Source organism: Dendropsophus ebraccatus, chromosome 8 (genome assembly GCF_027789765.1).
Source record: "Dendropsophus ebraccatus isolate aDenEbr1 chromosome 8, aDenEbr1.pat, whole genome shotgun sequence".
NCBI classification, from domain to species: Eukaryota; Metazoa; Chordata; class Amphibia; order Anura; family Hylidae; genus Dendropsophus; species Dendropsophus ebraccatus.
The window spans coordinates 59,239,392-59,261,422 of NC_091461.1; the positions used below are offsets into that span (position 1 = coordinate 59,239,392).

General features: G+C 40.4%; 1 protein-coding gene across 1 annotated transcript in view; it reads left to right on the top strand.

The window, feature by feature from the left end:
• Positions 1-22,031, top strand: part of MICU1 (mitochondrial calcium uptake 1) — a 190,604-nt gene that overhangs the window by 77,327 nt on the left and 91,246 nt on the right. The window contains exons 6-7 of the mRNA XM_069980528.1: positions 9,685-9,799; positions 18,818-18,900. Coding sequence (XP_069836629.1) covers positions 9,685-9,799; positions 18,818-18,900 — 198 coding nt within the window. The remainder of the gene's footprint in view (positions 1-9,684; positions 9,800-18,817; positions 18,901-22,031) is intronic.

A 22,031-nucleotide genomic window follows, 5' to 3' on the forward strand; every position in this document is an offset into this window, starting at 1 on the left:
TGTTATAATGTTCTGTGTGTATCTACCTGTACAGCCTGAAAACATCTGCTAGACTAATTCTTTTTGGACTGACCATAGGCTCTCTTTAACAGGACTAACTATGACAATTTTTAGACACAATAGTACATACCCTAACCTAGTCTGAAACATAAAGCGTGAAAATATTCAGTGGATAGTAGAAAATATTCTGCTACGTTGTTAACTTTAGACGTGTGTTATTGTGACTTGCATATTACTGTAATACCTTTTAACATTGGGGACTTTTTGTAGACACTGTGCATTTAGAAATAAACTTTTATTCATGTCACTATTTTGCCACCCAACTCTGTCTACTGTCCAAAATCAAAAATACATTACTTGAAAAATGTAAATAGCAGACTAGTACTTAGGGAGTGAGGACCCTGTGTACGAGGGCTTACAGTCTGCAAGGTGAAGGGAGAACAGCAGCAGGTAAGGGGCAGCCAGTCAAAGTGTGGTGCAGAGTATTGTAGGTGTAGCCTAATTTAAAGCGACTCTGTACCCACAATCTGACCCCCCCAATCTACTTGAACCATCAGATAGCTACTTTTAATCCAAGATCTGTCCTGGGGTCCATTTGGCAGATGTTGCAGTTATTATCCTAAAAAAAACAATGTTTAAACTTGTAGCCCTGTGTCAAATTCACATGACCTAGAGTGTGTGTGTGTGTGCCCTAGGATTGCGATGCCTCTCTGTTCCTCCACCCCTTCCTTCTCATGATTAGGAATGCCCCAGGCAAGATTTTTCCTATTTTATCACCTGTCTGAACACGGCACATGAGCCTTAAAGTGACTGTACCACCAGGCCCAGGCTGAAGCACTGGAGGCGGGCTGACCCACCCTTAGTGGGAGGAAACCCCTTCCCCTCTATGATAGGGTTCTATTGATTCTAATGGTGTCACGTCATGGAGGGGCTGGGGTTTCTTCCCACTGGGGGTGGGTCGGCCCTCCTTCAGTGCTTCAGCCTGGGCCTGGTGGTACAGTCACTTTAACAATCCGGCACATGTGCAGTGTTCAGACAGGTGATGAGTAGGAAAAATTTTTTAGGGGTGAAGCAAGATGGGGGAAAAGATGATTTAGTTTTGTTTTGTCCATGTTGAGTTTTAAAGCGGGAGGAGAAGGAGGATATAACCGATAGACACTCTGTAATCCTGGAAAGTAGAGTGTTGACATCTGGACCAGAGAGGTCATCGGCATAGAGGTGGTATGTGTATGAACCTTGGATATCTTTATTGTTCCCGTTTCTGACAGGTTAGAGTTTGTAATTGAACTGAAATTGGTCATAGTTATTACTTTTAAAAAGGACCTATGGTCAGTCCAAAAATGATTATTATAGATGCCTACTTAAAGAAATTTACGTTGCTCCAGTGAGAAATTAAATTTTATATTCACACAATTCTCGTAGTGCATCACTGTGTATAGGTATAGTGTGGCATCAAAAACAAGACAGTGTTTGCATTTATTGCACAAAAAGAGCTGTTTACTTGCCTATAGTAGAAAATGCTAGCCAAAGCTTAGCTATGGTGAAATCAGAATTGCATAAGTGGGCTATAACCAATGCAAAGGAAACCAGCTGAAAAGATGTGCTCTGTGAGCAGTAGACCCTTATTTAATAAATCACTTCAGTTTTCCAATATCTAGACTCGGCTTCCAGTGACCCTGCATGACCTTCCAATCCCAAGAAACATGCGGTCTACTTTATTTTCAGCAGGCTCATGATGCTTACAAATGGTCCTGAAGTAATGAAGTTACAAGTGTTTTCTCTATGTCCAAGTCTCTATCTGCACAGAATATGTAATGAGCCGGCGAGCATCAATTTTGCCATCAGAGAATCACTATATAATTGTTTGTTGGGATCAAGTTGTAAAACAATGCTCGTAAAAGTATTAGTTTTCTGGTAGCCGTCATATGTGATACATGAGGCCCCATTGTACCTACCAAGCAATATTACTTTACAAACCTTTAGGCATCTGGCAGAAACCTTCATATAGGCCCCATACACGCTACAGAGCATAGACTAGATAGTGGACTAAATTGTAGCCAAATAACATAGTGCATTCAGTGGCATTTCTTCTCATAGTATAAATGTGCTTGGGCAGGATTTTCTTGCGTTTTGTTTGTGTAATTATTGTATTGCGTTTTATTCCTTTTAGGGAAGAGTTATATAAAATACATCTTTTATTAAAATACAAAATGTGGAAATGTTCACAATCAGTCAGCGTGAATACTTGCTAGGATTTATAAAGCAAGAATAGGTTTTACATGATGTAAACAATAATTCACCTTTTTCAGTATTCTAAAGCATTCATTTACAGTGTATTATTTATTTATGTAGGAGATGACAGCTACCAGTCTTACTAAATCATTTTTTTTCTTTCATTCTTTTTAAGGGGAGCCTGTCATCACTTTCATGCAGCCGCAAGTCATCAGGGCAGCCACCTGGGGCTCTTTCCTTCCCAACCAGTCTTAATTGATATATCTCTTCTTGTTTGAGCATAGGGAGAGACCCATAAATCGAGGTCGGCAGGGTAGATAGAAGCCTGATTGCTTGGTTGGGTAGCATGAAAGTGATGACAGGTTTCCTAAAATGCAGATATGGAGATTTATTTTACCTTGTGCAAAAAAACTGTGGAGCGGTTGCCTATAGCAATCACATTACCTCCACTATTAATTTGCAAAAGGTTTGATACATCTATCCCGAAATATTAAATTTTCAAAGTAGATCCACACCATGATCTATCATTACTATTATATTCTGGTACTAGAAAAATATTTTTCACTAGAGTTCACTTAGGTCTTAAAGGAGAAGTCTGGGATCAGACTTTTTTCAGAAGAGTCGGGGAGGTAGGTGCCTGTTATGTTCAGCCACCTCCTCCCAGGCTCCAGAGCAGGGGTCTGCTGTCCCCCGCTCCGGTTCCTGTCCCCTGGCTGCTGCTTGGTCTGAGCGGGGACCTGGGTTGTGATGTGTCATCCCCGCTCAGCCAGTCAGCAGCTGGTTGTTGCTGCCAAAATCCGGTCTTGCAGATTCTAAAGTAACCTAGCCGTCATAGATTTCATCTCGAACAATTCAACCACAATGTCCAAGTCATGTCCTGCCTGCACAGTGCAATTTAATCTGCTATTTCTGTAGTTTTTCAGATTAAGGGTTTAAATGCAGAAAGTTTTCATTCCACAGCAATGCAGTTCTGAATCCATCTTACATAACTGATGTGAGCTACCTCTTATAGAAAAGACATTTCCTTCTCACATAAGTAGAAATCAGCTGGCCATATTTTCAGAGATGGTTTTGCTGAAGTACAATAGGATAAAAATATATTGGATATAGAAATATCAAGTAGTATATGATATTTATGAAAGAACATTGCTATAATCTGCTGTGGTAGCATTGTACTGTTTAAACGGGTTGTCCAGTAAATATAGTTTTCTTTCAAATAAACTGGTTTCAGAAAGTTATATAGATTTGTAATTTACTTCTATCTAAAAATCTCACCTATTCCCATACTTATCAGCTGCTGTATGTCCTGCAGGAAATGTTGTTGTTTTCTTTTCAGTCTGACACAGTACTCTCAGCTGCTACCTCTGTCCGAGACAGAAGCAAATCCCTATAGAAAACCTTTCCTGCTCTGGACAGTTCCTGTCTGGGGAAAAAGGTGGCAGCAGAGAGCACTGTGTTAGACTGAAAAGAAAACACTTTCTTCAGGACATATAGCAGCTGATAAGTATGGAAAGACTTGACATTTTTAAATAGAAGTAAATTACAAATCTATATAACTTTCTGAAACCACTTGATTTGAAAGAAAAAGATTTTTGCTGGACAACCCCTTTAACTATGATATATCTATATGTGGACATTGAATATTAGGCTTAGCATTTGCATGTTGCAAATTGATAAGTTTTCATTAACCAATTAATAACCATTTTTTGTGGTTTGTTATTAAACATTGAACAAATAAATAAAATGGATTTCTTCCCCTTAGAAACCTGCAAACCTATGTATTTTCTTGTCACAGGCTGCAGAACAATTTGTGTCCCAGAGCAGATCTTCTCTTCATACCTCCCTAACAGGATCTGGGTGTTTATAACCACACTGGCTGCTAGGTGGGACCAGAAGAAGCGTGTGGATGGATTCTTCTTGGTTTACTGCTCTAGCAGACTTGTTGGGGGACTGGCTTCACAGGAGATAGACTTGTTATAGAACCCATCTCCTGTAGTGAGTCACACAGAGCAGAGAGCTGGGTGGTGAAGCACTCAGCCACGTGCTTCTCCCCAGCTCTGTCTAGAAATTGGTGGGGGTCTGAATCCACTCACCAAATTAACCAAACAAAGCTTTTAACATGTCTGTGTGACATTAAAAGTCATGCGTTTTTTTTCAAGTATCAGTAACGTTATACTTCCCATCATTCTTATTGCTGGGCTTGTGAATATTTGGATGCCCCACAGGGAAGGAATGGAACGCTGGTTTCAATAAAAGTCAGGAAGGGCTGGAAGTCATGTTTCTTTTATTCCACTTGCAACTCGATGCATCATTCCCTTCTACATTGATGCAGCATAGATCATCTGATGAAAGAGCTTTGGCTGTACTGCAAGGAGGATACTGGGGATTTTGATACTAGAGGTAAATTATAAGATGATATTCTTTTTGCTGATAAGAGGAAACTATTTTAGTGGCCAGGAAACCTCTTTTAACACAAATGTAATATATAAATACTAAAATCGTCTTAATATGAATGCAGACGCAAGCTCGGAAACTTCTGCTGCTGCATATACAAAACACTGCTGTACTATCTTTGTACCTTTTGAAAGCGTAAGCCTTCTTTTTAAATGTGTAGGAAAGCTGTGGATCAAAGGCTTTCATGTAATTCAAATAGTGATAACCTGCTCCTTTGTCACAGCAGCTTCTCTTGGCTTACAACAAATAGCCTGAGCAATAATGAAACTGATTGGATCGGATTGCTGAGCAATTCCATCCATTGTTCAGAGAATTCGCTCAAACGCTTGTTATTCTGAGCCGCAGAGCTATCCCCCTAGCTGTCATAACTTTCACAAACTGATTTTATCGTCATGATGAAAGTTTACCAGCAGCATAGTCTTTTCTATGTGAGATGCATAAGGAAGGATAAACAACCCATGAAATCCCGAGTTGTATTATATATAAGAAGTTTACTTTTTATTTTAACTAGACATTAGTGAACTGGGAACTCCCAGTGCCATGTGTCCTACAGCCGCACGGCGGTGCCATTACAGTATCTGGAAGATTTGAATAGGTTTTGAGCTCCCGGCATCGTAGTGATCCATAATGTCACATGTGCATGTGGCCTTAGCCTGGAGAAGATAGATGTCGCCCTAGGGGCTGCATCCACCTTCTCCAGGCTGAAGGAATCCAGATGCCTAGCAGTCAGGTTTGCATGTTTGCTTGCATTTCTGACTTTAACTAAAGAGCCGTTATAATGACTCCTTACAAACCAATAATATATCTTACAGGTTGCTGTGGCTGAATGTCATTTCAAGGTTTAGTTCACCCAAGTGATTTTAAGGGGACATTGTTACATTTGTTTTTGTCTTTTTTATTATTTTTTGTCACATCTGTTTTATTTAATTTGCTTTAATATTTTCCAGTGCTCTGTAAACATAATGTAATGTAAGATGAAAAAAAAGAAACAGATGGAAGAACTGATACATGATTCCATTGGTGTACTTTGCAAAAAGAAAATAAAAGATTAGGATGGATTTTTAACCAGACCAGATAGCTCAGCAGACTGTGTCGCTTTATTGTTGGCAGACAAAAAAAATTATTATGAAATCTGATAACAAAATTAGCATTTTTTTTTCATCAGTGAACATTTCATTAAAAAAAACAATTTATTCCTGTAAGATTTGTTGCAGATATCCATTTCATACATGCGTGTTGATTTAAGGAAGTTTCTTTTAGGTCAGAGGGACCATTACAGAAATTTCTTCAAGTCATCTGTAGTGTGTGTTTTTCGATAAAACTTTAAAAAAACACACAATATTTTACTACCTTTCTGTGGTCATTCATGTTTTCTCTCTGCTTCAGATGCAAACTGCCTGCTTTTACATTCCAGTACAAAATTCATTTAACTCTATCTTGCTGCTATTATACGTTCTTGACTATAATTGTATACCATCTACACCCTATACAAATGGGAGCCTCACACATAGTGGGTGAGACAGTGTTGGCTGACTTCCCAGCTAGAGTGTTCAGCAGAAACAGTAAGCCATTGAAAGGATTTACACCAGAAAGGAAGTGGGGCTAATAAAGACAACAGAGCAGGCAGTTTGCATAAGAAGCAGATTGAAAAGCATAATATAAATTTAAATTAGTATGTTCATTTATTAGAGCATTGAATGTAGGTTTTATTGTCAGAAAATCTTTTTTAATAGAGTACTGTATTTTTCTTACTATGGTTTATATCACTTTTTAAAGAACTATATAGTAATTTGAGTGCTAGCTTGCTTTGACACATCTTAGCAGAATGATTTTATTGCTGAAAGCTAAATCAGTGAATTCCTTACCAGACTGGTGTCTCACTTTAAAGGGGTTGACACTCACTTTCCTATAGAATCTAAGGAATGTATCTTAATGGTTAACTTCTGTAACTTTACCTGGATATGCCGCATTGTTCATATTGTTAAAGCCCCACTCGCTCCTTCCTCCTTTACTGCAGCCCAGACAGTGATCCCATCCATGAGATGGTTGCATGCGGATCACACATTACTTGGCATTCTCCAAAACCATACATTGTATGTGCCTCCGATGCCAGTGTATTCCTATAGAGGACCCAGAGTGATGTGTTTGTCACATGCAGCCTGTTGACCAAAATCACACAAAGCTAGGCCGATTTTACGGCTGAGCCATGCTTTACCTTCATACTGTTCAGAAATTCACTCTGTGGTTGTCTATTAGTAGATAGTGGTCAGTTGGTGCTAACTTTTGCTTTAACCACAGTCTTCTACCCTTCATCTTCATGTCTCTTACCACTGGTAAATAATCCATACACAATGGATCCCACAGTCCATTTCATTTTCTGCTTATAACACTGCGGAGATGAATGGAAACTATATTACATATACAGTCATACAGCTTGGACATGCCGTCTGATTTGCATGTGGACAAGTTCTAGAGATGAGCAAATTTACATTATGAACGAAGTGGAACACTTTGTTTGCTCGGCAGTCTGCTTATACGCCGCTGTCTTTAATCTCCGTGCTGCTCCACCCCGTGTGCCTGGAAAAGCTGGATCCAGTCCTCAGAAACTTCTAGTTTCCCAGGACTGGATCCAGCTTTTTCAGGCACCAGGGGTGGAGCGGCAGGGGGCAGCACGGAGATCAAATGCAGACTGCATATAATCCGACTGCCAAGCAATGTAAATTCCCTCATCTATCTGGACAGCTTTATTACACTTGCATTTTTTAGTTTATTTACGGTCATAGCACCAGAGAAACAAAGATGGTGGTCTACCACTGTAAATGCATTGCATAATGGACACTAAGGGTGCTTGGAGGACCATAATGATACCATAATGATATAGATATCATCCATTTTCAGTATCATTTTAGTGGATAATGTTAATGGATTGTATTATGTATTTTTGCACTCGTCCATTCTCATTAAATGCTATCAATTTTCTTTCAGGGGCAGGCAATTATGTATGATATTTAGAAGGCTTGGGGTCTTAGCCTCACACTAGCTATTTTATATGAGCAATATGTTATGGCTAAGAACTGTAGTAGCTGCGTCCTCTATGTAGGTCTATCAACAACTATGTTGTACAGTTTTTTTTGTATTACATGATGTCTATGATCCGTAACAATTGGATTTCTCTATGGAACGTGAGCATTTATTTGTATACTAGGAAGGAGCATACTTACAATCACCTGTGGCATGTATGAGCACCTGTATTCCTCTGTAAGGGTTGGTTCACATATGTCTGGCACAGCGTACATCTGGTATGATAGCACTGGATCAAAAAATGTTGCATGCAGAGTGTTTTTATTTTTTGATCTGGTGAGTTCACAGGTGCCTATAGGTCTAGAACCATTTTAGCCTATGCAGTGCTACAGCGTATGCCATGGGCAAAGTGTCTGATTTGCTGCATACGGTGGTTTAATCTAAGGGGTGGCTCGGGGTCCCTGGGCATGTGTGGATGAACCCTAAATTATTCTTTCCTTAATACTGACTTGTTCCTGTTCTTAATTCTAACATTTCTTATAATTTTCCATGACTGATTTACCATCTTCTAATAAGAAAGCGTAACATATAATAGCATTTCAGTGTATACGTGAACTGCCTTTGGAAGAAACATACACATGTCAGATGTCCAAAAACTATACAGTTTTTCTTCTTCTTAGTTTCCTACTTCCCTCCTGATGTTTACATGACCCATCTATGTCTTCATTTCATTGTTTGTTGTGTTACTTTTTTCTTTTATTCCTTTATTTTGGGTAATGAAAAAAAAGGTTTACTTTTATAGTTCCCAAGATCTAGACAATAAATGGAGTATTTGATTTTGAGAAAAAATTTTTTTAAAGGATATTCTGATCTGAGCATATTATCCCTATCCACAAGATTAGGGTAACAAGTTGATCGGTTGGTGTCCAACACTTGAACCCCTACCAAGTTTTCCAGTTTTTTGGAATTGGCGGGGGTCCAAGTGGTTGGATCCCAACCATTCAGCATATTATCCCAAATCCACTGAATAGGGAAAAACTTGCTTAGATGGAAATACTCCTTTAAGTGTGTTGCCTATTACTATCATTATTGTCATTAACAATATATCACAGACTACTGGTTCCTATACTATTACTATCATTATTGTCATTAACAATATATCACAGACTACTGGTTCCTATACTAAGTTATTAGTGTTGTATCTAGTCTCTTCTCATACATCATATGCACATGTGTTATCTCTGGAATTCCCTGTCTGCACAGCAATAACATCACTCAGTTTAGCGGTAGCAACACATTCCCTGGTGTAACCGAGCCATCTGGCCAAGACATCTGCAGTCTCTGAGAATTTCCTCTGTCCAGCCGCCTGGATTTGTGCATCGTTGCTGATTATGTCATAACTCTGTCTTCTTGTTTAACCAATTCTCTTTCCTTTATCTTGTATATGATTGGATCTCCGCTAGACAGAGGTAACCAGTGGGTACAGTTCACGGACTGGACCCAAATGTGATGGTGTTTCTGTTTTGTGTTCTACTACTGGATTCCTCTGTGCCTGTGATGTATACACATTTCTTGCTCTGGCAAATGCATGATTTTTCCATTTATGTTTGCAAGATATTTTTTGGTTTTCTTTTGTAGACCTCCTTTTTCTGTATATGAAGTGTGGTTTGTTCTACAGATAGATGTTAATACCTATATGTTTGTTAGTCTTCAAGTAGTCTCTATCACAGTTATGACATTTTAGCTCTTTTTTTTAGTTTTTAGAGCTTTCTACTTCTGGTCATATTTAGTTTCTGTTAGATATAGTACACCCCGGATAGTATAATTGTGAAATAGTGGGAAACTGGATATTGGAGTCATGGGATATATTTTTATTTTCTAATCTTTTCATTGAAAGCTTTGAAAACTAAAATCACTTTATCCATTGTGATAACTGTTTAATGTGCACTGTTTAATGCGTTTTTGTCTATTTTATAGAAAATTTCTCAAGAACGCGAGAAGTTTGCAGATGAGGACAGTATTTTCTACACCTTAGGGGAATGTGGATTGATCTCATTCTCGGACTATATTTTTCTCACCACGGTTCTATCAAGTAAGTAGGTCTTGTGAAATAGACATAAGTAGTAAAGTCTCCTGAGTTGTCATCCTTTATCAAGATTTTAAAATTCTTTTTAGGAAAACAATCAATGTTTGGAGCCTTTTATGCAGACTGATACAAAGTGTCATAGGCGTTTAAAGGGAACCTGTCACCCCCCGTGCCGGGGTGACAGGCTCCTGACCCCCCGTTAGAGCCCCCTATACTCACCTGATCCCGCCGGGTCCCGCTTCTTGAGATGGTCGGGTCACGGAGATATCGGCGCCCGAAGCCCGGCGCGCGTGCTCCTCAGATGAGTCCAACGCTCATAGAGAATGACGGAGCGCTGGACTCTCCTGTCATTCTCTGAGTGTTGGACTCTGCGCCCGAAGCCCGCCGCGTGCGCTCCTCAGATGATATCTCCATGACTCGACCATCTCCAGAAGCGGGATCACGTGAGTATAGGGGGCTCTAACGGGGGGTCAGGAGCCTGTCACCCCGTCACCGGGGGTGACAGGTCCTCTTTAAGACCACGCTTCACTCTCTAAGGAGAGCCGAGCAGAAAACATGAGGGCAAGGGAACAGTGTGCAGCTGAATGCTTCTGTCTTTTACTTTTGGTAACAGTAGGGGTCTTGTCGCTGATCAAAATATTTTAGGTTTGATAACAGTAGGGGTCTCGACACTGATCAAAACGTTTGCGGTTTGATAACAGTAGGGGCCTCTGCGCTGATCAAAACATAAAATAAATTTTATTTGAATATGACATGTCAGAAATTTGTTGAAATGATATGTATCCTGTTAAGAGTTACTGTCACTTAAAATTATTAAAAAAAAAAAACTATACCAGACATAAAGGCTTGACAAGTTGGTGTCTGGGTACCCAGACCCCCACAGATAGAGCTGGGAGAAGGACGTGGCTGAGCACATTGCTCCCCAGCTTGCTACTATCTGTTTCATTACATAAGAAGGGCCTCTATAGACTTAGGTCACATTCACTCATTCTGTAGTACGCCTGTAATTATGGGCGGCACTACAGACACATTCAGTCACTATTCTGTATAGTCCAGTGCATTGCGGACAACCTACAAGTTTCTATAGATGCGCGGACAGCCTAAGCAACGTGTGGCCTTAGGTTACGTTAGTGTTGTCTGTAGCTGGGGTTCACATTTGCGGACAGCACTATGATGTGAACGTAGCCTTACAATGGAGTCTGTCTCATGCAACAAGACTGGGACAGCAGCTAGCTGTGGAATGAGGTGTTCAGCCATGTCTTTCTCCCAGCTTTATCTGGCAATAAGTGGGGGTCCGAGCACCCAGATCCTGATTGTCTGTGTGACATGTTAATTTTTTTAAAAGTGACCTGCTTTCGCTCAAAGATTGATTTGAATTACAATACCACATTTACCATAAGATAGATATGGTCCTGTTTTTGGAAGAAAGTAGTTTTTTTTTTTTTAATTATTATTATCCTGGACACGTTAAGATGCCAGCCATTCCTTGATTCATGTACATGGATGGGACCAAGCTGTTCATATGCTATACCTTTTGGCTGGTATACTGACTTGTGGCTGTGTACTGACCACTCTTGGCTCCACCATATTGCTTATACCTGTGTAATGACCACTGGCTGACAATGGACCAGAGCTTGTTTCTTATATGCTGCCTGTATTCATCCAGTGTTACTGCAGTTACTGATCCTAACTCTCTACTGCTACAATGCAGTTTCCTATACAGTACCTGTCAGCTGTTTCCCATCCAGTGTTATTGTAGACCATGGATTGCTTATTTGTGGCATGTCTGCCTGATTCATGAGAAGTTCAGACAGGTTATGTCATTAAATATGGCCAAAGGATTGTCTGAGGCCGTTGCCTTACGCTGTGTCTGAGAACCAGAATGCAGATGTGTTTACAGACAGCTAATGAACATCAAGCTAATGAAGTGTATGTAAAGCGGTCTGAAAAGCAATCTGTTCTTCTCTTCATGCATCCTGAGCTTCATAGCCTGCTGCTCATGTTGGCCTGTACCTTTTTTATTCACCCTTTATACACTCCTTAATATGCAGGCTTGTTCATATATGGGCTCAGAAAAATAAATTAGCTCTGTAAACTAACAATCATTATATTTATATATGTTAAATGAAGGCTTTGATAGATTCCCAACAGGGTCAGCACCATAGACTAAAATAGCATCTGTGTAACTTGTAGGATTTGCCATTACTTTTTTTTTTTTTTTTTTTTGAATTCTGAATTTTATTAAAGTTTTCACACTTTATGTAACAAACAGCGCTACCAGCGTCTCGCAGGACGTAAAGGCACATACAGGAAACAATAAACAAAGAGCAACCAAACACGGCTCCCATAAAGTATCCAAATGATATACAACGAACCTCAGTTGTGAGGTAGGGAGTGAGCTAGCGCTCAACCGAACAGCAGATTGGGGGGAAAGGGGGGGAAAAAGAGAGGGTAAGGTAAGCGAGCAAGTAGACAGGACGGTAGGGAAACAGGATTTGCCATTACTTTATCATTGCTAAAAGTTTGACCCCTGGGGCTCCCACCCATCTTAAGAATAAAGGCGATGCAGCGCTGCTTTGGTGCTGTATCTCCTCTTTCCCTTAACAGTGATTGTTTCATCCACTGGACCCATTTAATTGAATGGGGTGGACTACAGTTCCCTGCACTGCTAAGTGGCCCCGCTCCCCAGGACTCACCTAATCCCTTGTGGACCTCAGAAAATGGCACAGCAGATAGCCTGGTCCATGGCCCCCACGTCCTCTGCACATCCCAAAGCCGAACGTCTTGTCGCCTGCTGATGAAGCACACCTGACCCGACCACTACCGCACACCTGATCCAACGCCGCCGCACGCCTGACTCCACGCCAACACCGCCGCACGCCTAACCTGCCGCTGACTGTGAATATTCTGAAGAGGTCTAGGGAGACCTCAAAATGGGAGGGGTGTGTGTGTGTGTGTGTGTAAAGCACAGTCTTATTTTCACGGTAGTGCTGTGATCCCTTTATTCTCAGGATTAGTGGGGATCTGATCATATGTGAGGTCATATCCTAATAAGCCTCTTCACAATATACAGTGGGGGGAAAAAAAGTATTTAGTCAGTCACCAATAGTGCAAGTTACACCACTTAAAAAGATGAGAGGCCTGTAATTGACACCATATGTAGACCTCAACTATGGGAGACAAAATTAGAAAACAAACCCAGAAAATCCCATTGTCTGATTTTGTAAGAATTTATTTGCAAATTATGGTGGAAAATAAGTATTTGGTCAGTAAAAAAAATTTCATCTCAATACTTTGTTATATATCCTTTGTTGGCAATGACAGAGGTCAAACGTTTTCTGTAAGTCTTCACAAGGTTGGCACACACTGTTGTTGGTATGTTGGCCCATTCCTCCATGCAGATCTCCTCTAGAGCAGTGATGTTTTGGGGCTGTCGCTTGGCAACATGGACTTTCAACTCCCTCCAATGGTTTTCTATAGGGTTGAGATCTGGAGACTGGCTAGGCCACCCCAGGACCTTAAAATGCTTCTTACGAAACCACTCCTTCGTTGCCCTGGCGGTGTGCTTTGGATCATTGTCATGTTGAAAGACCCAGCCACGTTTTATCTTCAATGCCCTTGCTGATCGAAGGAGGTTTGCACTCAAAATCTCACGATACATGGCCCCATTCATTCTTTCATGTACCTGGATCAGTCGTCCTGGCCCCTTTGCAGAGAAACAGCCCCAAAGCATGATGTTTCCACCCCCATGCTTTACAGTAGGTATGGTGTTTGATGGATGCAACTGTATTCTTTTTCCTCCAAACACGACAAGTTGTGTTTCTACCAAACAGTTCCACTTTGGTTTCATTAGGCCATAGGACATTCTCCCAATACTCTTCTGGATCATCTAAATGCTCTCTAGCAAACTTCAGACAGGCCCGGACATGGCACCCGTCTGGCATTGCAGGATCTGAGTTCCTGGCGGCGTAGTGTGTTACTGATGGTAGGCTTTGTTACATTGGTCCCAGCTCTCTGCAGTTCATTCACTAGGTCCCCCTGCGTGGTTCTGGGATTTTTGCTCACCGTTCTTGTGCTCATTTTGACCCCACGGGGTGAGATTTTGCGTGGAGCCCCAGATCGAGGGAGATTATCAGTGGTCTTGTATGTCTTCCATTTTCTAATTGCCTATTGCAGATTCAGTCTTCCCAGCCTGGTGCAGGGCTACAATTTTTGTTTCTGGTGTCCTTTGACAGCTCTTTGGTCTTCACCATAGTGGAGTTTGGAGTCTGACTGTTTGAGGGTGTGCACAGGTGTCTTTTTATACTGATAACAAGTTTAAACAGGTGCCATTACTACAGGTAATGAGTGGAGGAAAGAGGAGACCCTTAAAGAAGAAGTTACACGTCTGTGAGAGCCAGAAATCTTGATTGATTGTAGGGGACCAAATACTTATTTTACACCATAATTTGCTAATAAATTCTTACAAAATCAGACAATGTGATTTTCGGGATTTTTTTCCTCATTTTGTCTCTCATAGTTGAGGTCTACCTATGGTGTAAATTACAGACGCCTCTCATCTTTTAAAGTGGGAGAACTTGCACTATTGGTGACTGACTAAATACCTTTTTTCCCCACTGTATTTGTATCATTTTTTGTCATTGTCTCAATCATTATTTTTTTATATATGGATGTATTGCCTGCTATACTTATCAGGGGAATGCCTGACGTGACATAATATAATACTACATACTGTACAGGAGTGGTGGTTAATAGCTGCCTTACTATTAGGTAATAGCTACTCAAAGGATCAATGAGCAGGGGGCTTGTCACACTGAGCTTCAGGATTTACCTCAACATCCTCAGTAAAATTTGGGAGTATGTTGAGGATACCTGGAAAGAGTTGCAGGATCAGAGTTTCTCTTCTTGTAACCTTACTTCTCTTCCTGTACACAGGATGGCTGACTGGCCAGCAAACAAAGTAAAGACCCCTTTACTTTTTCCTAAGTATTGCTAATGTAAAAGGGCCAGTCATCAGCTGCTTAGCAGACAACAATCTCATTGGCCAGTAAAGTCACGGTTATCGGCTGTACGTCACTCTGTAAACAGGTGATTTGGGACCAGCAATGATGAATGATCCAACATCCGACCTGCAACTGATTGTAGAGTGTAAAGACTCTTTAGATGAGCACCACTCTCTGTATGTCCCCTAACAAAATATACAGTAGTATAGCAGCAATTAATCCAGTGCAAGAGTGCCAAAGGGCCCTATTCCACCGGACGATTATTGTTCAGATTATCGTAAAATGGTTCGAATCTAAACAATAATCGTTCGGTTGAATAGTAGTTAACGATTAACGACCGAAGGAGAAATCGTTGATCGCTTTATAAGACCTGGACCTATTTTTATCGTTGCTCGTTCGCAAAATGTTGGCAAATCGTTCGCATTGAATAAGACATCGTTTGGTCATTCGCAGTAGATACGAACGCAGTAGCGAAGAAATAGCGATGAAAAAACGATCGCAAATACGATCATAAGTAACGATTATCGTTCCATGGAAATGAGTGAACGTTTTCAGGTCTTTCGCAATAGCGGTCGCTTGAGATCGTTAATCGTTATCGATTATATGAACGATAATCGTCCGGTGGAATAGGGCCCAAAGGGCTGTGTTAGAGTTCTGACCACTGTGACCCTCCGCAGGGATAACAAGGGCACAGCTATGTTTTTCTTCTTTTGGTTCATTGTCATCTTTATAAGATGGGCTCTGTCTGTATATGATGGACTATGAGGATCTTGCTTGTCGTTTGTTGGATTGCTTTTCCCTAGAGCAGATATTACACACATCTGTAAATAAGGAGCTTAGATGTAAGACCAGAGGCCTGGATCGGCAATGAATTGGTTTCATATTGTTCAGCAGCTGCACCTTTGTAATTAGAACCAGTGAAAAGCCATAAACACAGATATTGTTTCACAGATTATATAACAAGGTATTTGTCTTCTGACATTGTCACTTCCTACGAGCAGCCATTATGCACTGGAATGCCTTGCTATAGCTCAGAATTATGAGCGTTATTTTAATCATAGCTGAATAAGGATTGGCCGCCTGTGGTTTTTAGGTCCTGCGGTGCTGAAAGCTGCCACACAGAAATAAATGATGGCATTGTGGGAATAATCATCCCAGCAGAGAACACAACTGCACAAACCTGTTCCATACATGTATGGTGTGTACACATAGTATTGCTGAACAATTACACCTACAATAACGTCCTGGGATTTCTTTCTCTTGTAATCCAGTGTAATCTTGAGCATTTGTATTTTTAGCTCATATTCCTGTTCAGCTCATCGGGTGGCTAAAACATGCTTTCTGAATTACTATACTATTGTGTTTGTAAATCTTGAGCATGTAGAAGCCTTTTATTGTCTCAGTGGATAATGATAAGATATGGCTTTATAAGCACCATTGCAGACTTTTTTATTTTAACGTTTCATTTATTTTTCTTTCCCTTTTTGTATTTTTCTGTTTGAGTACATATATGTTGTATAACAATAGAGAGCAACATTTTAACCATATGACATGGGAAGCTCATATCACTTGATGGATGTCTCATAACATAGCATAAAAAATGGGATATTTTCCAGACTAGACCCCACTGTTGAAAATAAAACTTAATGCATTTTTACCTGTATTTGTACCTCAAAAGAGCAAAAAAAGGTAAAAATCTTAAAGTATTTCTCAGTATTCCAGACCAGAGCACATAGACTGTCATTGGGGTAAGCCAAAGATGAAAAGCTCCTGTTATAATTAATGGGACCATTTCAAGAGTCCCATTTCCTCCAGTAGAGGACCACCCTCTGCCCAAACCCCCTCCGGGAGTGGCAGCCCTTCTCTGTAGTACACTTGGAGGTACACATTGTTAAAATGGTTATTAAATCTACCAGCTGGAATATTATCTAACAGGTGATAGAACAGATAGAACATTATGATGTTGACATCTGGATGGCATGTTTGGTTGAAAGTAATTTGGGTGAACCCATCTTTGATATGGCATGTTCGTGCACTCTTTCCCAAACTGTGGTGGCTTTAAGATAGTATATACTGTATATTAATAAGTTACACAACATATGGCTTGGAGCACAGCAGGCTGGTATGAATATAGCATAAGGAGTCATACAGCCCTCCTAGTGGAAAAAGAATGGATAGTCTTTAGAAGTTATAATGATGCCCACAAATGTAGTTTTATTTGAGCATCTCATTGAAACACTAACTTGTTTTTTACTTTAGATGACCCTTCCTTCAGAAGGAAGAGATCTCTGGTATTAGCACAGATTCTCCTCCAAAAGTATGCAATACCCATCTAAAGATATTTTGTAATGAAGAGCCCTGAAACAGTTGTCTAGAAATAGGAATCTCATCCTCTGAGAGAGACTCATTTGGGTCTCCCACTCCATTCATTTGGGGCTATAATTGTTTGATCTGAGGATCAGCATGGGTACAACAGTTGAAACCCCAACAACTCCTAAATTATCTTCAGTTCCGTGAATAGGGAATAACGTGTCCAAATGAGAGTACCCCAATAATTTATTTCTATAGCCCACATTCCACAGCACAGCACAGTACAGTACTTGTTATCACTCCGAGCAGTCCCTGTGCCCATTTCAAATCAACCTTTCATCATGTTATTTGAGTCTGGGGGAAAAAGACTGGGGGAAAGTGGTGAAACTATGCAAACACTGTTTGGATGAGACTGGTTTCTTCTGAACAAAAGAAAAAATAGATTGCATCCACAGCACAAAAAAATCATGCTAATAGGTTGATTTGAGTTCTGTGACATTGTGTGAATGTGTTCCTGAGATGGGGAAATTTATTAGATGGGATTAAGAGCCCCATTGGAGACAGCAGTTAATGTAATTTGTGACTGTTTATTGTGGAATATGTTGACACTATAGAAGCAAAAACAACATACTGTATAAGTTACTCATTTGGATCCTGACAAAATCATGGAGATCAGCATGTGTCACCCACTGGGCTCTTTTGGTGAAACAAAGGGGCTAAGAAATTAATCATTAAATTATTCATTATTGTTTGTAAAGAAATCCCTAATAGATGTTACAGTACAAGTTGCCCTTTTAAATTTCCTTTTGTATTTTAATACATCAGAAGCTGCACACCATAGAGAATCAGCATGTGTCACCCACTGGGCTCTTTTGGTGAAACAGAGGGGCTAAGAAATTAATCATTATATTATTCATTATTGTTTGTAAAGAAATCCCTAACAGATATTACAGTACAAGTTGCCCTTTAAATTTCCTTTTGTATTTTAACGCATCAGAAGCTGCACACCATAGAGAATTTCACCCTCCGTTTCTGATAACTTAAGTCTTCTCTGTCACCTTCTGAGCAGCTCATTTGCTCAGTCTGTCTGTTACTGGTTAATATGGGTATATCCTTTTCTTACACCAGGGAGCTCCTTCTGCTAGTGACTTTCTTACTGCATAATAATGCTGCACACTGTTTTTCTATCATGGTGGCCTATGAGATCAATGGTATAACAACATGACCTATGAGAGCATTGATTGTATTGTAACAGTGTTTGTGTAGAGAAGTCCGGAGATTAAAAGCTGTAAGGAAATCTCCAGTGTTGAACGAATCTTTGAATTCTTATTTTATAGATTTCTTTATAAAATACAGATCATTCATAGACTATTGTAATGGGAACTATATGGATAGTTTACACATCCCCAGACATACATGTATTACTGCTGTAGGTTTGACCACTGACAATATGTTTCAGTGACCACAGCAGTATTTGACCACAAAGAAAATAGGCATATAAATAAGTATTACTAATATAAAAAAGGGAAAAAATGTGTATATAAAATCAAGTGACAAATATAAACTAATTTTAACAAAAAGTGGTGGTATACTGTGTTCTTACAGATCCATGCAAGTGTGAAGACCTGTATAGATTTCTTTTTTTTTTAGGTCATTTGTGTCCCGTAGAACCATCTGCTATAACCAATATATCTGTTTTTCTATCTCTTAGCTCCTCAAAGAAACTTTGAAATTGCCTTTAAAATGTTTGATCTAAATGGAGATGGGGAAGTAGACATGGAGGAGTTTGAACAGGTGGGTTAATATTTAATTTATGTTCCATAAACTCTCTTATCTATATTTCTCTCAATGCAGGACTGACATTTTCTGTTAACTTGCTTCTACGTAATGAAAGCATTCTATACACAACCATCAGTTATTTTCTTAATGCTGGGAGATAACCCTTATAAATGCAATTTTTAATCTTCAATAACGGGCTACTATGCCGAATAGTGTAGAGATTTGGCAAAGCTAAGGTCAGGTAGTCACCCAAAATTATTAGCTACAGAGCTAATAAAATTATGATAAATTGGTCCTTTTAGCCATCTTTCTCCTAGAAAAAATAAATAAAAAAATTTCGGAAGCTGTATTGTTCTAGTTTTTAAAGATACACATTGAACTTTAAAACGCTACACTCACAATTGGTGACTGGTGATTCCTCACTACTCATCCACATACAGCGCCCAAATTAATTTAAGTCGGGTTCACTTCAATCCCTCCGGTAAATGGCCGAACGATGTATGGAAGATGGGAAAAAAAAAAAGTTGTTGGGTGAACTGAAATCCTGGTCCAGGGGAGAAGTAGTACCGCTTCCCCCTCACAAGTGAGTATGAATGGTACTATTTTATAGTTTTAAAACAAATGTGTGTTTTATCCACTTTCTATCTGAGCATTGGCTTGATTCAGATTTCTCCATTTCCCATGCAGAGGAATAGAGTTTTCTCACATTGTAGAGTGTAAATAAATCTTGGCAGTTTCATTGTCCTGCTGTCATGATAAGCCAAAGTGCAGTATAATTGAAAGATGGTATCGGGTCACAAAATGAGTAGTTTGATGTAGTAGGTGTGATGATCAGGAATAGATTGCCACTTCTGTTTCAAGTACCTATTTACACTCTTTGTGATGCTCATACTTGATGTTTATACCTTGTTGAGAATTGAAAACTTTAAGCCAAAAAATTAAATCCGCCTAGTGTTTCTGAATGCTCTTATGTAGTAACTGTGAGTTTACCCCTTAGAGGGCTTGTCTGGGCAGAAACAGTTTTTGCATATGTTGCTGGAAAAATTCCATTGAGTTGTGTATATACCCAGACTATTCCCTGCCGCTGCCGCTTTCCCAAGTGTCTGGTCCCCTCCGAGGTCCTCTTCTTTGTAGTCCTTTTTGATGTGACATGCGGACAGGAACTGCCCACTCAGCCAGTCACTGTTGTGAACCCCCTTAAGCCATCATAAAAGAGCCATATGCTCAGTCTAATCCCAGCAGCTTGTAAAAATGGATTTATCACAGGTCTTTGCATAGAACCAGTCACCTACCATGAGGACACAGCAGAAAGAAACATCACTCAGATGCAAAGGTGTAGCTAGGCTCTCCTGCACCCAGGGCAAAGATTCAATTTGGCGCCCCTCCTTGTGTGCGCAGTAAGCACAGGGGGGCCCATGTTGTCCCTTCACTGCTGGTATATAACATATATATACAAAAAAGGGGTCCGTGGAGCCTCAGTTCCGAGTCTCAAAACATGGGAATAGCCAGATATCCCTCTCTCCAGAGAAGGAAGCCCATTGCCAAGGGGTGCCTCCTAGTGGGGAGAGCACCAAACCACCCTGATACGTAGTCCCTCAGGTCCTCACTCTGTTACGAGCTTTGGGACCTAAATAGGGAAACACCAGGGTGGCCCCTGCAAGTCAAAGTCTAACTCTGTGGCGAGTATAACGACATAAGACAAGGGTTACCAAGGCTAGGCATCCATCCACAGACTGCAGTTTCGGGGTATTTGCCCCTCGTCAGTGTGGAGCAGGATTCTGGCTACTGGGGCAGTGATAAATGGACCAACAAAACACCACAATCACTGAACTCAGGGAGAACAGTGAAAAATTCCAATGGAGTACTCATTTAAGAGTCTCCATTGATTGTCCCATACTAAATTTAAATATGCAAAAAAGGGGTCCGTAGAGCCTCAGTTACGAGTCTCAAAACCCGGGAATAGCCAGATATCCCTCTCGAGAGAGAAGGAAGCCCATTGCCAAGGGGTGCCTCCTAGTGGGGAGAGCCTGGGCCACCCTGGTGTTTCCCTATTTAGGTCCCAAAGCTCGTAACAGAGTGAAGACCTGAGGGACTACGTATCAGGGTGGTTTGGTACTCTCCCCACTAGGAGGCACCCCTTGGCAATGAGCTTCCTTCTCTCGAGAGAGGGATATCTGGCTATTCCCGGGTTTTGAGACTCGTAACTGAGGCTCCACGGACCCCTTTTTTGCATATTCAAATTTAGTATGGGACAATCAATGGAGACTCTTAAATAAGTACTCCATTGGAATTTTTCACTGTTCTCCCTGAGTTCAGTGATTGTTGTGTTTTGTTGTGTGTGTGTATATATATATATATATATATATATATATATATATATATATATATATATATATATATATATAGTTTTTTATTTTTTTTTTAATTGAAGTTTAGATAAGCGATTGTTCAGATGAGCGATTTGCTCATCTCTGCTGGCAGCACTAGTGTGGTGTTCACAATATGGAATACATAATGTCATATTTACTGTGTACCTGGAATGTTTTTATGAATGAATATCAGGCAGGTTTGGGCTCAATCACCATTTTTTAAGTACTTCCATTTATCCTTTTTAAAATTTTGTCCCTAAGTACCTTAACGGAGGCGCCGTTGACTCCACTCCCTGCTGTCTGTACCTGAGGAGACGCTGTTGTCTCCTCTCCCTGTTGTCTGTACCTGTGAATTAGGAGGCGAAGCTTCCTGATCTATCTCTAGTGTGACATCCAGTGTAATGTGATTCTATGGTGCCGTCTCCTAATGCACAGGTACGCTCAGCAGTAGAGTTGATCGAACCTCGGGAAGTCCTAGGTTTGATCGAACTCGAAAATTCACGAACCTGCCGCATTTGATTGCTAATGCCTTACCGGTCACCTGGAATTACAGGATACAGCCTATTACCTAGTCTGTACTCGGGCACACTCCTCCTTCCCCACGGAACGGGAAGGCATCAGCAATCTATTGCGGCAGGTTCATAAATGTTCTAGCTCGATTGAACCTAGGATTTCCCGAGGTTCGATCAACTCCACTCAGCAGCGGAGACGACAGCAGGAATACTTACAGTAAGGTAATCCATCACCAAATTCAAAATAGAAATAATTTAGAAAAAT